Source organism: Protobothrops mucrosquamatus, unplaced genomic scaffold, assembly GCF_001527695.2.
Source record: "Protobothrops mucrosquamatus isolate PMUCROS unplaced genomic scaffold, P.Mucros_1.0 scaffold125, whole genome shotgun sequence".
NCBI classification, from domain to species: domain Eukaryota; kingdom Metazoa; phylum Chordata; class Lepidosauria; order Squamata; family Viperidae; genus Protobothrops; species Protobothrops mucrosquamatus.
The window spans coordinates 753,441-769,592 of NW_015386492.1; the positions used below are offsets into that span (position 1 = coordinate 753,441).

The following is a 16,152-nucleotide window of genomic DNA, read 5'->3' on the forward strand; positions in this document are numbered from 1 at the left end:
TAATAATAATAAAGTTGGAAGGGACCTTGGAGGTCATCAAGTCCAACCCCCTGCTCAGGCAGGTAACCTTATACCATTTCGAACAAATGGCTGTCCAGTTTCTTCTTTAAAACTTCCAGTGTTGGAGCATTCACCACTTCTGGAGGCAGGTTGTTCCACTGGTTAATAGTTCTAACTGTCAGGAAGTTTCTCCTTAGTTCCAGGTCGCTTCTAGGTTTGCTGCCTATCTTGCCATAGGCTACTCTAGGCAGCTTACAACAATGTAATGCTATGTTTTGATACTTAGATAAATGTGACTATCTTTTTTCTCCCCTGCAGTCTGGCTTTCTAGCAAAAACAAGAGAATTGTTTATTACTGTACTCTCCACACACCCCATGTCACCAACAACTGTTTTACCTTTTTCTTCTTTTACTGCAGTTCCCTTTAAGATGGAGATTTAACCTTCCCTAGCAGCTACAATCCCAAATAGTTTTACACTCTTAGTGATTATGAATGAATATGCACATGTTGGATAACTTTATTTTACAAGCAACAAAATAAAACCCCAAATAAATAAAACAATAATAAACAAACATACATAGCAAAGATGATCACTGCCATTAGGCCTGAAATGGAACCAGGTGAAGGATTAGTAGACAGGTTATTTTCAAAAGTATATTACACAGAGGTTCCAACCAGCACAAAAATACAGAAATTAGTTTGTAATGTAGTATGTATGTGACCATAGACAAACTTTGGACCTAAATACGACCACCTTTGGAATTTATAACTGCATTGCTATAAATTGTCAACACACATGATCTTTCTAGACTACAGATAGTCCTCAACGTATGATTGTTAACGAACCCTGCCAATTTATGCTTATAAGTTGTAACAATTGTAAACAGATCATCACACAATGAACCCAGTTGTATGACCTTTTTACACAGCAGTCATTAAGCATAAATGGCAGTTGTAAAAAGAATGCCGTGATCATTAAGCAAATCTGGTGATTAAATGAACTTCTTGTTTGCTATGGGGCATTTTTCTTGCAAATTGAAAGTACATGCTGATTTTCAACAAAAATGCCCTAAATCATGGTCATGTGATTGAGGGGCTGCCGTAAATGGCCATACATGTGGGTAGCTGCCAAGCATGTGACCATTGAGGGGAAGGGTTTAGATCCAGGTTGTAGGTACTTTTTCAGGGTTCTGTTGTAACTTCAAACAGTTGCTAAGAGACTGGACGTAAATCAAGGACTAGCTCCCGTAATTGTAATACTTCGTGCACCAAGGCCATGAATTTATATAAGATGTAATGCTTTTTTCTTTCCCAGGAGCATTCTGATTGGCAGTTGGGTTTTAGACAATGCTACCTATGAAAGGCACTTCAATGTTACAGCTGCCCAGGTTAAAACATTTCACTTTTTACTTTCAGAGAATCAGCATTCTGCGATAGAAAGAAAGAATCCATCACACCAGTTATGATTTTCATTGGCTGCAAAATTTGTTTTTGATCCCAATTCAAGGTGTTGAATTTAACCTGTAAAGCCTTTCCCAGCGAGGATTCGCAATACCTGAACAAACTCGTATTTCTATGTATTCCTGCCTATGCTTTGAAGACATATTTGGAGGCTTGGTCCCAGTGCAGTAAGCAAAGGGGTAGTGGCTTTTCAATGGAAGCCCATCTCCCCTTTGGAATGTCTTCTTCCAATGAGACACCCCTGGTGGGATTTTTATTGGGTTTCTTTTCAAACTAGATGAAGTTTTATTTTAACCTCTCGGATTTTTAAAGACAGGTTAAACGCTGTGTTTTTTTAAATTTTCTATTCCTCTGTTACTGTTTTAATGTTCATCCCATCAAATTTATTTTGTTTTTTTACACTATTCACTTGATGTAAATTTTTGTTAATTGTTTTAATAATTGAATGTCTTTTTTTACTGTAGACAATGCCAGGCTTTTTAATGGGGTTAATAATAAGTATTTAAAATAAACAATAAGAAAGGATAAGTAAAAAAAAAAAAACTTAAAAGGAGCTTTTGATAGGCAATGTTCCTCAACATAAGAGAACATATATTAGAGAGGCATTTTACTCTGTTTTTTAGTGTGTGCTCACATTTATCATTGCACTCTTTCTAATACAATTCTCCATTCCAGCCCTTCCAAAACTCCCAATTCTGGAAAAAACACTTATTTGTTACATAAGATCAGGCCTTAAAATATAGAAGTAGATTGAGCAGCTCACTACCTGGACCAGTTTGTCAATGCCAAGAGCTCGATCCAGTTCTGCCAATTCATTTTCATCTTTGCCACTCAGGAAGGACACCAGTTGTTCCAAAAGGGCTTTTTCGTCATTTCTTCCTTCTGGGGTGGTGGGAGGGCATAAGAGCTCATCCAGCTGAGAAGTGATGCACTGGCTGTAAGAATGTCAACAAAGACAGATGAAAGCTCTCCAATCTCTTTGGATATTTGACTTGGGACATGACAAAAACACTGCACTTTCATATGGGCATATCCGTGTAAGCCGCCTTGAGTTGCCATGTGCGAGCAGGTGACAATAGAAAATTTCTAAATAAAATAAATAAATAAACCTATCTCTCGAGCCTCTATATAACAAAATGCAAAACAAAGTGCATTGTAGCCTCTCTTTTTCCCCGCTCATGTCCAAGGTACAAATGAAATGGCTGAAGCCATTTTCTCCGATTTTCTGCAGCACGTCCAGTGATCACAAGGAAGTCGGGGGGGTTGGAAGAGAAGCCATTCAAAGTTCCTATTCTTCTGATACCATGTAATAATTGCTGGAAAAGGCACTAAGCAGTTGCTATGCTAATTCATGATATAAAGATGAGATGATGCTAGCTTCAACAAATCCATTTATTCTCAGGAACAGCTAGACAGACATTGCATAGAGAGATGGATTGGAATTGGGGAGATCTGGATTCAAATCCCCATGTGATTGTAAAACCCACCTGGGTGATTTGTGCCAATCATTATCTCTAAACTACCTTGTCATGGGAGTTGTGAGGATAAAACAAGGGTGGTTCTACATATCTTGAACTGCCTAAGGAGAGGTAGGTAGACTATTCATGCAACAACTAATTCCACTGGAATATCTATTTACAAAGGTTGTTAATTTTAAAATACAAATTATGGGAGAAGCAAATAAGAATAGGAAGTTTGTGCCCTGCTTGTAGGATTTGCTGTGATTCAGGAAAGCTGTATTTTCATGTAATGAATATTTATTTAGGGGTTTAATACAAGAAGATACAAAATTTCCATTCAGTCATCTTCGCAGCATCACATCCCTCTGGTTTTCCTAATGACCTGGAAGTTGTCAGAAAGACTCGTCCCAAAAATAAAACTACAGATTTATGAAAAGTTAGATTATGTCAGCCAGCAATCCCAGAATCTTAGTTTTGTGTGAAACTTGTATATGCAGTTTTAGATTTTTTTTAAAAAAGTGTGTACTGTATCCAGAAGTGTTGGGTAGGTGGAAGAGATTTTTAGTTTAGCAGCCCATTCTACACTCTTTGCAGGAGTACTTAAACAACAAAGACTTCAATATATCATTGCCAGAAACAGGCTCAAAGAGCAAACAATTGCAGACTATTTGAACAACAAAGCCAAGACACACACAGTGGAGAATGTCCCACTGTATAATGAAGTTTCCCTTACCCTGAGGCTACTGAGCTATTCAAGCTAACTATTCATTTATATTTTATAGACCACTCTTTCTTATTGGCTCAGAACAAAACAAAACAGGCATTTCGATCTTCCATTCGTATTCTAAAAGGGCTCAAAATCTAATTTACGTAAGAAATTAAAGACAGCAGAAGAAGGTTAATGAAAGTAAGTGGTAAAGAAATCAAAGGCTGGATTTGTTACCAGAGGAACAGGATGCTTCATTTCCCCCACCCTCCCCAGTTATACAACCTCCCCTCCCCCTCTCCCCCACTAAAAAACAGAGAGAAAAAGAATTCTACTTCTTCAGTTAGATCCCTAAAATCCTCTGAATGACACTTTGCAGGAGATCTTGATAGAAGACAGAAACCTGCCCTGATCCTGTTCAGCATCTCTTTTGCAATAAGGAACAATCAAGGAAGGAAGGAAGGAAGGAAAAAAGGAAGATTTCATTAATGACAAATAGGATGAGGAAAGCTTCATGTTTCAAGTTCCACTTTGGCTATGAGGCAATTTATCCAATGGAAAACTGGGGCAGGAGGCCAAGAACCTGTAACTGAATCCTCTTTCACTCAGAGCTCGTGCATTTGGGTTCTTCCTGGCAGGCGGTAACTCCTCGCCCATTCTAAAATAGCATGTTGCATGTATTTAGGAAAATGAGACAGGACAGCTGGAGGCAAAGAGTTGTAGCAAGAGAGATTTCTGTCTTCCCCTAGGATTATTGCCTAAACTAACATTCTGCCAAGACTTATGTTAGCTTCCACAGAATTTCCCGTTAGACTTATAAAAATGGCTTGAGTGCTTTCTGCAGCGCTTTATTTTAAATAAGGACTTCACTCAAGGTTATTGGAAGAGAGGGGATAATAAGGAAGAGGGTGGAGCACGGACAGTAGCAATTAGACAAAAATACACCTCATCATTTCCCAGTGCCACATCCCAAATTAATTATTATTTTATGGAAGCAGTCTTTTAGGGATTCTTTGGGCAATTTTATGTCATTAGAGATAACGGGTCCTCAACCTTGGCAACTTTAAGACTTGTGGACTTCAACTCCCAGAATTCCTCAACCAGGAATTCTGGGAGTTGAAGTCCACAAGTCTTAAAGTTGCCAAGGTTGAGGACCCCTGCACTAGATGGTGTAGTGTAAAAGAGTTGAATGACTATATCTTAACTGAAAAGTCTTACAACTATATTAAACAGCTATCCTTTAGCCCATGAACTCAAAGAAAAATTACCTCATTACCAATTGTTATGCTGTCTCAAAAATGAGGCTGGTGAGGGTGCTGGCCTTAGTGCTTTAGTGTGGGACAAGTTAAAGAAAGTGATTAGTGAATTATGTCACTTCATTTCTCTTCCCAAAGAGCACTTCCTTTCCAAAGGATGCTAGAACCCACGCTTAAAAAACAATAGGTTTAGCACTTCTTCAAATAATAAGCACCGAACCTGTTTCTGTAAGGAGTCCACATAAGACCTAATAAAACCTGACAACTGTTTCAGAAAATGGTCTTCAGCTATTAAGAGGGCAAATGCCCCTGCTGAGGTCAGGTGTTTAGTCTCTTCTGCTGCCAAATGAATTACTGAAGGGTGTTCCTGAATGACTGAGGAGAGAGGGCATGCCTGCAGGCCAAAAGTGACCTGTAGAAGCTGGGAGAAACTAATTCCTGACTGTACAATCAACCACATTGTCAATGAAACATGTGATCATGGCAAAAAAAAAGTATTGCCAGGAAAAGAAGGAAAACTCTATTTTAAAAATTGTAATAACTCAAGATAAGTTTTAAGCTGCCTTAGCTGTAGGCTGAAGATGAGACAAAGGCAATCTCATGGAATAAAAAACAGTGACCAGATACATTTTTGCTTCAGTTAGGGGGCTATGCAGAAGAATCCAAGTAAAGTAAGGTGCTGAGATTTTCTGAACTTGAGATTTAATTCTGAGATTCTTAACTGACAGTTAGAACAATTAACCAGTGGAACAACCTGCCTCCAGAAGCGGTGAATGCTCCAATACTGGAAGTTTTTAAGAAGAGACTGGACAGCCATTTGTCCGAAATGGTGTAGGGTTACCTGCCTGAGCAGGGTGTTGGACTTGATGACCTCCAAGGTCCCTTCCAACTTTATTATTATTATTATTATTATTATTATTATTATTATTATTATTATTATTATTATTATTATTATTATTATTATTATTATTATTATTATTATTATTAACAACTTCCTTGGATGAACCATCAGAAATACCTAAGGGCTGGCACCTTGAGACAGCATCTTTTCAGACTTGACAAAGGAACCATGTTGTCTAAGGCACAAACTTTTCCCTGGCTGGACTTTGACCAGAAATAAATGCCTGATGAAGACTGAAAGACAACATCTTAAAAGAAGTTGCTGTCTTACACAAGAAGATCTTTTGAAGGGCTGCTCTCTTAATCAAAGGAAAATGAGGGAGTCTCTTGCTGTCTGCAACCTGAGAGATAGTGAGATGAATGTCAAGACTTCACATTTGTATGAAATATAGCCTCATCATCCTTATGAGTCCGGAGTTTTCCCCAGTGAAGGCACACTTAATCCATATTCTTTCATTTCTTTTTCACTGAACAGAAGTGAAAAATAAATGCAGTTTTATGGTTCCTACTGTTTCTTGATTTAAAAAAATGCACTAGGTATGTATATATGTATGTTTTTGTGTGTACATGCACAAACATATGCATTTGGGACTGTTCTCCATATCAATACCGCAAATGGAGAAAAAAATCTTTAGATGACTTTTAAACTTCTCATATGACTGTCTGGGATATCCAATGATCAAGGGAAAACATCCCTATACTTACTCATCTGGTTTAGTCATAGGTCCTCTGTTGATGGAAGCTATGGAATGATCTGCCCACGGGATCTGCTCTCCCATGGCTGGCTGCCCAAATTGATGCTCAGTGACTCCCAATTCCAGTTCAGGCAATCCTGGGAGACAAAAGTATTTATCATTTGAGGAACAAGAAGAACACACTAGTTTGATCAGGTCATAAAATGGGACAAAAGGAGGTGAGTGCACCTAGGCTGGAGCTTGCTCATAAGGAAAACTGGATTAAGATATACAAATGTTCTATTGTATAAGACTGTTTGATGCAGACCAGTAAGGAGGCAATCCACTATTCTAAGCAACATTCAAACAATTATCTGCCTGAGTAGCAGTACCTCCCAGTAACAGTTCATAGTTTCTGTAATGGGAAGATGGTAGTTCTATGGCTTGGGGTATGCATGAGAACCACAAAACACTCTTGGCCCTATATGGTCTGGCTCACAGCAAGGAAGATGCTCCTTGGGATTCCTTGCAACACGGTGTCTATCAGTTCTTGATGTATCTTCCATTGGGGCCCCTCACAGTGCTCTATGGGTATCCTCAAAGACAGCGACCCTCTATCAAATTCAAAGGTGCTTTTCACCTGAAAATACTTGGTACATATAATGGTGGCACATTAAGAGGTCACAATGATAGTGAAAGTTAGGATCAGGAGGATCCCTCCCCTAAATTATAAGGAAAGGACTGACTGGAACCATCTTCACAGTGGTAAAAGCTTCAGATGTAGTACTCAAAAGCCAGAGGTGCATGATGATTAATAATGCACCTGTAGCACCCTCAATCAGCTCACTGGGCTTCCAAAATCCAACCTCCTTTATGGTTTCATGACAGCCTGTCTAAAGTTACTATTGTGAGAATAAATACTTTTGCAACTCTGGCAAACATCTCCTGGATCTTCAAGTAGGAAAATGGGTGCTGAAGGAATAAAATAACAGCTTTAGGACATGAGGTAGGAAGCAGCAACTTTTTTAAAAAAACCTTTAAATTGAAGACTTTCAAAATACGCACACTTAAAAGATACCCATATCTAAAATACATATGTCTAAAGATGAGGACAATGAGGCTATTCAGACCATTATTTAATTAAACTTTTATTCCCATGTGTTTTCAGCCAAGCTCACTGTAAGTTGAAAATATGGAGCAGAATGAAGTCCAGATGTATTCATTTGGTTGGTCCTGAGAGTTCCAGTGGCTGTCTCTCTAGACCAGTGAAACTCTCGACTAACTTGGCCATGAGAGCATTAAGGGCTATTTGCTGTAGCTCGACAATAAACAAGCATAGTCCTTAAGCTAAAACACATCTCCATTTTTCCCAGGCTAGAATGCTCCAGGTGCATTGAACTTAAATTGCCACCCTGTCTTGGATGATAGAAATTGTTGTACAACATATTAGAAGGACATGGCCTATAGTGCAAGACTTGTGACTAAACACAATCACAGAATAGAGAGAAAAGTCAACCTGCAAGAGTTTATTTCATTCTTGAACTAGCTGTGCAGCAGCGGTGAAGTATTCTTAAGGGTTGCTTGGCAACTGGAAAATAAAGAAATTGCTGGCAACAATCGTAGCATGGCTGATTATGTCTGAGGAAAGTATTGCTCCAGATGGGGACGCCAAGGGAGCTGACCATCCATACTAGAAATGCAGCTAGCAACAGATCCGAGTGGGCAACAGATCAAATCACAGTCCTTCCAGAACATTCATTCAAATACAATCAAACTGTATCATTGATGGCCATGTTCCCTCAGCCAATCAGTTCTCTGCTATAAACAAGGCACACCCTCCCTTTTTTATTTCAGGGAACTGAAATTTGCATGTATTTCATGGCACGTATCTGATCACAAATATTACCCTAGTATTCCATGTATTAGGAATTATCTTATTTGTTCATTAGAAAAAAGCTGCATATATGAAATATAATATCAAAACTATAGATAAAATTAAGGCATGAGGACGATTTCTTGCACAAGATCTGAGACTGCAAATGTTTCATAGGATTTGGGGGGAATTTGAAGACTATGGAAACTAGGGGTCCATGGTGCTCTCTGAGCTTGCTTGTTTTCTTGCAGACGTTTCATTACCCTAACTAGGTAACATCATCAGTGTTAGTAAGGAGTGGGATTTGCTGTCAGTTTATCAACTTCAGACCAACAATCAAGTAAGCAATACCCCAGTGAAGAAACTGCCAAAGAGCCATTAGTAAACAGCCCAACCAAAGAATCCCTAAGACCACCCCCACCCACCTAGACAGGCAAGACACCAGAATATAAACTGACAGCAAACAGCACTCCTTACTAGCCCTGATGATGTTACCTAGTTAGGGTAATGAAATGCCTGCAAGAAAACAAAGCAAGCTGAGAGGGCACCAAGGACCCCTCATTTCAACCCTGAGCTACAAATATTCTCCTTCATTGGTACTATGGAAACTTTGGGAGGTTTTTTTGTGAGTATCTTGGATTTCTTAGAGCATTTGCCAGAAACTGTGTTGCTGTACATCTTGAAATGCTTGATACATTTTCCTCATGTAGCAGTTCCATGAATATTGTACTTAACCTACAGGAGCTCAATAGGAGGATCTTAACTGCATAAGATAAAAATGGGAGATCATTATCTGTGAGAGACTCCAGGGTATGGCAGTATTTCACATAAGCAGAAGGAGGGGTTTTAAGATGAATGCTCAAAATTTCCTCCTAAATATTCTGTAATGCTGCTTTTGGTGTTGAGCTTGGATGCTGATAGGATAAGACATTTCTAGATTCTGCAGTGAAGACACTTTTTCTACTGACTGTTAAGATGGCTATTCTTCATTCTTCTGTCTTTACTTCAGGTGAAAGATCAACTGAGCAGAACTAATGTTTCTGAGTAGGCTAAGCATGTGATAATTACATTTGTACTTCAATATGCAAAGCAAATTCCTTCTCCTAACCTTTCAGGTAATCAGCTCAAGAAAGCATGACCAGGCACTGCATTTGGACACAGAGGGACAATATGGTCTAATGATTAAGCTATTGAACAAAGACTGGGAAAGTCTTGGATCAAATCTATTCACAACCATAGACAATGAGCAATTTTGGGCAAATCACTATCTCTCAGCTCAAATTACACCAGGAAGGAAAAAGTACTATGGATGCTCTTGCTCTCCTGGAGGAAAGTTAGGATACAGGTTTAACAAATATTAGTAATAATAAAGTAGAAGCCCAAAGCCTCATGTAGTCACATGTTTCACTGCATGACAGGCTAAGTAATTATTTTATAGGTCAATCTACTGAAAGAGCAATCAGGAAAAGGATTTTTTTTTATACAGATAAGATCTTTGAAATAGAGGTTTACATTCATCATAGCAAAAGCACATACCAGTATTCGGTTGAAAGGGACTTGGGCCAGGTACTGCCCCCCTGCCCTGTTCTGATGGCAAGCCATGATGAGGGCTGCTGCCATTTGTTGCAGGGAAAGGTGCTGTCCGTAGCTGAACTGGCTCCATTGGATCACAGAATTCAAATGGGGACCGTCTGGTTTGCATTCCCTGCCCACCATTAACAGCTAGAACAGAAAAGTTTAGTTCAGAGAATAGCACAAAATTGCTTTAATCTTCCCTGCTTTTGGTCAACGAAAGATACTAGCAGTGATGTTAGATAGAGAAGGTCAAGGTTGTATAAGTTGGCATTAGAGCCACACAGATAGCTCAAATGTTCTCCTTCTCTTGACCTTACCTAATTTTTTTTCCACATAAAGAAAAATGTTAATAAAAAAAGCTTTAAAATCCACAGTGCAAAACTGCACAGCTTCTGAAAATGACCATACTGTCAAAAGCTTCTTCTTGTACTGTCTGGAATTCCTATACAAACCACCAGAGGGCTCTCTTTCCCACTCAACAATTAATAAAAATTCCTTTGCACATTTAATCAAACCCTATAATATTTTCAGTATTCAATATAATAACCCAGGGATAGATTTAAACTGCAAGCTGAAGCTAGTTGGAAGGAATATTCTAACAGCAATAAGGTGAATTTCTTCCCTCAGCTTTTTTTTTTTTTTTTTTTTAACATTCTCAAATATTGTTTAGGTGTTTCAGAAAAGGGATTGTGAAAAATTAATACTGGATAATGTTAATGTTAAAATTTGATTAGTAAAAGTTACCTACCCTCAATTGCTAAGAAAGCCCTCCAATTGTACTTTATAAAACATGCATGAAATATGTAAATCCAAATTTCATTTTTAAAATGTTTCAAAATTTATCAGAGATTTAACTGGATTCAGTGATTTTCTTATATAGCTCTAACTGCAGAAAAATGTTTCAACCTTCAATCCTATAATCATGTCGGCAATTATGTTCTTAGAATTCAAAAAACTAAACAGCTAATTCTCTATTTACAAAGCATTTGCAAACTTATAAATAATACAGGATGATTCTGTCAGGTAGAAAATATCTGTTAACCCAAAGGTTTGCATGCTTCCTACAAATAACAAGAATAAGAAGAACAACAATACTTAATAAGAAGAACAAGAATACTTATTGCATTCCACCTTGTAATACTAATTATCTGGGACTCGTATCGTCTTAATTATCTAGCAAAAAAACCTTTATCTCTCAAAATAAATGAATCCCATTATAAAAACTATTGTAGATTTTTAATTAGTTTTTAAAAGTTGGGTTTTTCAAAGCTTCACGTGGAGTAAAACCCTCAGTGCACAGGTTAACAAGCTTGAGTGAGCTACATGTTACTATATTTGCATCACAAAACTGTCAAAGAAATGACAGCAGAAATGGTTAGTTAAGACAACCAAGAGATGAACAGCTTTTTCAAATCACCTTGTAATTTCTGCAATTATGGGAAAGCAATAACTGCTCTTTGACATATGCCTTGTGCCTGAGCACTATGGTTCATAAAACTTACTTGGAAGCCCCGTTCTCCTAATGCAGCATTCTCCCTTTTCTTTCTACAGCTAGCAACAAGCCCAGTGCTAGTGCATCTCAATAAGTATGAAATCCAGCAGACAGTTACTTTTTGTGACAGGCTTTTAATATATTTTAGTTATAAGGCACTGTAAAATTGGACACAAAGAAGTCACCCAGCCAGGATTTTGCTCAATACAGGCTTTCAACATTTCCCTCATTGCTAATGGCAAAGTAAGGATCACTTCTAGGTCATCAAGCAATTTATCATTACCAAATTTATTTTTTGCTGCCCTCTTGTGCTCTCTCCATTTTAAAGAGCATACATGATTATTAAAAGCTAGCTGGCCAACTAGCAAAACAGCCTAGTAATATACTGCATGTCCAAAAGCTTCGTACACTTACTAAGTCATTTTATTTTATTTGAGTCCTTTGGGTCAGATATGAGTTATGGCAACTACATGGATAAGTCAATGCAGCTTTCTTGGCAACACTTTCAGAAGTGGTTTACCACTGCCTTCTTCCTATGACAGAGATGGAATAATTGGTCTAAAGTCACTCAGCTGGCTTCCATGCCTAAGACAGGATTACAACACACAGTCTCCCAGCTTCGAGTCCAATTCCTTTTACTGCTATATTAAACAGGTTTTAAATAATGTATCTGCCGTATAACTGGAAGGCCAGCGGTCTTTACCCTAAAACCAACAAGCACTATATGAGCTCAGTTCAACACTAGGATGGTGAGTGTCCCAGGCAGACCCATAGCTTGTTATGCTAGTTGTCAAAAAAACAAAAAAGGAACCTTGTAGTCCTCAGTGATGAAGAAGATACGAGCATAATACTTCCACAGCTAATGATATTAATAAGCTGTCTCTGAACATTGAAGTTCCAAATAGCCATGATGACCTAACAACACAAATAAATTGTCAGAGTTCTGAAAACTGATCATTAATTTAATTATCTCCTTCTCTCCAGAGCATTTGTGTTTTAATGATGTGAGGGCCACCATTAGTTAAGGTTTTTAAATCTTATTAATTGGCAGTTTTCTGAGTATTTATATATTTATGATTTGGCTGCTAATTGCCTTGAGTCTACACCATACAAAAATCTGTACTTATAAAACAAAGGAAAATAATACTGAGAATTCTGTAAACCAATTATTGATAATGGAAATATTTCTTCCTGAACCTTAGAACTTAAAGATTAAACTTATATTTAATATTCCATAACTGGGGTCTTGAAGAAGAGAAACTATTTAGAAAGTTTTGAGAGATTAGGTGGCTGAGAATTAAAGAGATAGAAGCTTAAAAATGCCAAATACGGGCTAAGCAGTGTCATGGCACACACTGCATGAGAAGTTAATGGACATAGAGGGCAAAAATATGGATTAAGTACTTTGATGTGTGCCAACTTAGCACATCTTGACCTGAATTTTGGTTGCATGAGCTGATTTTTCTGTGGAATATAAGGGCTTCATAACATACAATTCATTTTCTCCTGATAATTCTACAACAGGATTGAGGATGAAAAAGAATTGCTGAGTGATGGAATATTTTGCTTCCAGCAAAACAGTATCCATAAAAGAACAACAAAGTAAGATTACATAGCTTACATATCTTTCTAATCAAACTATCCACGTTATATATAAATAAATGGTTGCTACTCCATTATTATAAATACATCTTTAAATGAATTATAGCTGTTTCAGCATCTTAATATGACCTGAGTTTTAGTCAGTGATTAATACTTCCCAAATACACCATACCTCAAGAAATCAGCCTTATTGTCTTGAAAAGCAATTTTGAAATCCCATGGAAAAACAGATGGTTCAGCTTAAACATTATCAAAAGAAATTTGATTTTAACAAAGGAACAGATAATTGGATTTATAGAAAACTTCATTGTCTTGTTTTTAATCAACATCTAAACAACTTAAGCACATGCAGTGCTGGAATACAGTTTGTCAACCACAGGAAACACTACTAAGAATATATTTAAAAGATTCAGAAGTACATACAGCTCATCCCAGTAGGAGTTCTTGCAGCAGTACTGGGCTGAAGGGAGGGGCTCAGGATCTCCGACTTGATAGTAATGCCCCCACTTTCAGTCTCTGACCCACACAAGCCTGGTGGCAACTGGGGTGACTTTTCCAGCGGAGGCAACATCTGCTCAAGATCAGATGCAAACTGAAGGGAGAAAGCAAGAACATAAGTCAGCTACTGAGCCTTTGAGAGATAACCAAAATTAGAGGGTTTTAAAAAAAATGCTAGTCCTTTTGCTTGGGTTTGGTGCTGCAATGGTTCCTTGTTTCATACTGCTATACTTCACTGCTAGCAGATACTTAACCAAAGTGGAACCCATTTGCAACTAAAGCACTGAATAAATGAGAGAACCCAGCTAAAAGAGTAATAAATGTGATAGAAAGATGTATTTCATTATTAGCATGGAGAAAGAGGAAATGCTGTTGGTTAAAACACTATCTACATTGCCTGTTCCCATCTTACTCTGCTACAGCCAAATGGGACAGTGTTAAAGCAGAGAAATACACACACACATGTATGTACACACTCATATACACCTGTTAATTTTAAAAATTAAAATTTTGGGGCATTTTATGGTGGTGGGCCAAGGGACTGTGCTTAAAATAGCTCAAAAGAGTTGTTTTAGTGGTATGCTCTGAATTAGCAATCTGGACCTTTTAAAAAAAATGGTGGGGTGGGACGTTCAGAAACACTTCAAGGATTAAATTATTGGCAAGGTGAAATAAAGGTACTTTATGCAGAAATGGCTGGACTTAGAAAAAGTTGATAGGAAGATGTCTGAAAAGCTGACAGCTTTACCTATCCGACAGAATTAGGAGCCAGTTATAGCTATGTGCTGCTATGCTCAGAAATGCATGCATATATATTTTGAAATTTATTTATTGATTAAACAAATGCATTTGGCCACCAAATTCACACACGATGACGCTGGGAGGTTTACAATATCCAAAGGATATCCAATATCCAACTCCAGCAACAAATGCAATCATATCAACCACTTGACTGGCTCCGTATCAGTCTGGGGTCCTCAGATCTGCAGATAGAACAATTTCTTCAGAGCCTTCCAAAGGTAATGGGAGGGTGGCGGGGGAAGGAAGTCAAATTAAAATTGCTGCATATTTCTCTAGCAGGACCAAGACCAAATCAATATGAGCCATTCAGGAGCCTTCATCTGCCTCTAAACTCTATTCCCACTGAAACCCAACACTACAGGCTGATGTTGCTAGACTTTCAAAAATCACATAAAGGTGTAGTTATTTGTCCAGGAATACTGAGTGTGAGGCTGTTCTGTTTAGTTTTGCTGTGGTAGCGTTTAATGGTTTCATAATGCCTCAGCTTATTTTGACACGTATGCCTTATAAATGAAATGTGTGCTTAGTGATAGTTCTTCTAATAAATTCATAAATAATGTAACGAAACCCTAATAATTTCAATTTTTAAAGAAAAAAGCTATTAGGGAGACACAATTTAGATATGGGAATTGATGGGATTCTCAGATCTAAAGACAGGGCTTTATAGACATAACCTTTTGCAATAAGACGACCTCATATTGATACCCTGAAAACTCCAGGTAGACGGCTGGAAAAAAATAGCTGCCTGCAGGTTGGGGAATAACATGAGTTATAACACCTTAGTTTATTCCATTTTATTCCTCCACACTCTGGCACTTTCCTAATTACACCCTTCCACCCAAGACCTTTTCATTATCTCTAGCCTACTGGGAAATTTAAACTACCCCTGATCATTAGCTTAGAGCCTGCTGGTCCCTTAAAACTCAGATAAAACTTTTGTGATTAAAGAAATCATGTCCTGTAAGTTTATTCAATATTGGTATCAGTGGACCCATATCAGTTACAAATACACATTGGTTATGCTGTCGGTCATTACCAGATGTAAATTAAGAACTTCAGGTTCAAATTATTCAATGTATTAGCACCCAATCTGAAAATCTAATATGCTTAATTAAATCAGCTTATAATTTTTACATAACTTTATTACATTTGTAAAATGAAAGATAAAAACTACTATTTAGAAGAAGATAGAAGAAAAAAGAAGGAAATAAGAAAAGAATAAAGTCAAAAGTTTGGAAAAAAATAAGTGTAAAGAAATGACTTCCAATTTTCTTTTAAAGCAGTTATAAGTATAAATATAAATTAACCTCTTACTCTATCTTTACAGTATTGCTTACATTTGGCCATAATCTAATTTTTCTAATTATCAAAATTATATATCATAATTTCATTTTTTTTTCTGTTTCATGCCAAAAAGTCAATGAGGGATTTCCAATCAGCATTAAACTTAGACAATGTCTAATCTCTAATTAAAGCTGTCAGTTTGGCCATCTCAGCAATACACATCATTTTCACCATCCATTCTTCCATTGGAGATTTTTTAAAAAAATCAGCTTACAAATTAAAACTATATTTCTAAAGAAAATAACCACTTACTTGATTTTCAGCTGGGGTGCATTTGAGGGAATACTATCCAATATTGGAACTGCAATTTTCAATAACTACTCGTATTTATAAAACATTATAAAAATCTGGACATTCTTTTGCATTCTTCAGCACCATCTCCTCATGTGAAACGGAGCCAAATCAAGCAATTTTACACACTCCAAGCAGCTGAGAACTTATGTGCCAAAAATCTCTGAACTTTGGGTAACTCTCAGTTACCAGGGAGCTTGAGTGTTGTCCCAAAATAT

At 37.4% G+C, this 16,152-nt stretch overlaps 1 protein-coding gene across 1 annotated transcript in view; it reads right to left on the reverse strand.

The window, feature by feature from the left end:
• Positions 1 to 16,152, reverse strand: part of NCOA1 (nuclear receptor coactivator 1) — a 98,469-nt gene that overhangs the window by 22,146 nt on the left and 60,171 nt on the right. The window contains exons 10-12 of the mRNA XM_015812979.1: positions 13,427 to 13,592; positions 6,490 to 6,616; positions 2,229 to 2,397 (exon numbers count right to left, since the gene is read on the reverse strand). Coding sequence (XP_015668465.1) covers positions 2,229 to 2,397; positions 6,490 to 6,616; positions 13,427 to 13,592 — 462 coding nt within the window. The remainder of the gene's footprint in view (positions 1 to 2,228; positions 2,398 to 6,489; positions 6,617 to 13,426; positions 13,593 to 16,152) is intronic.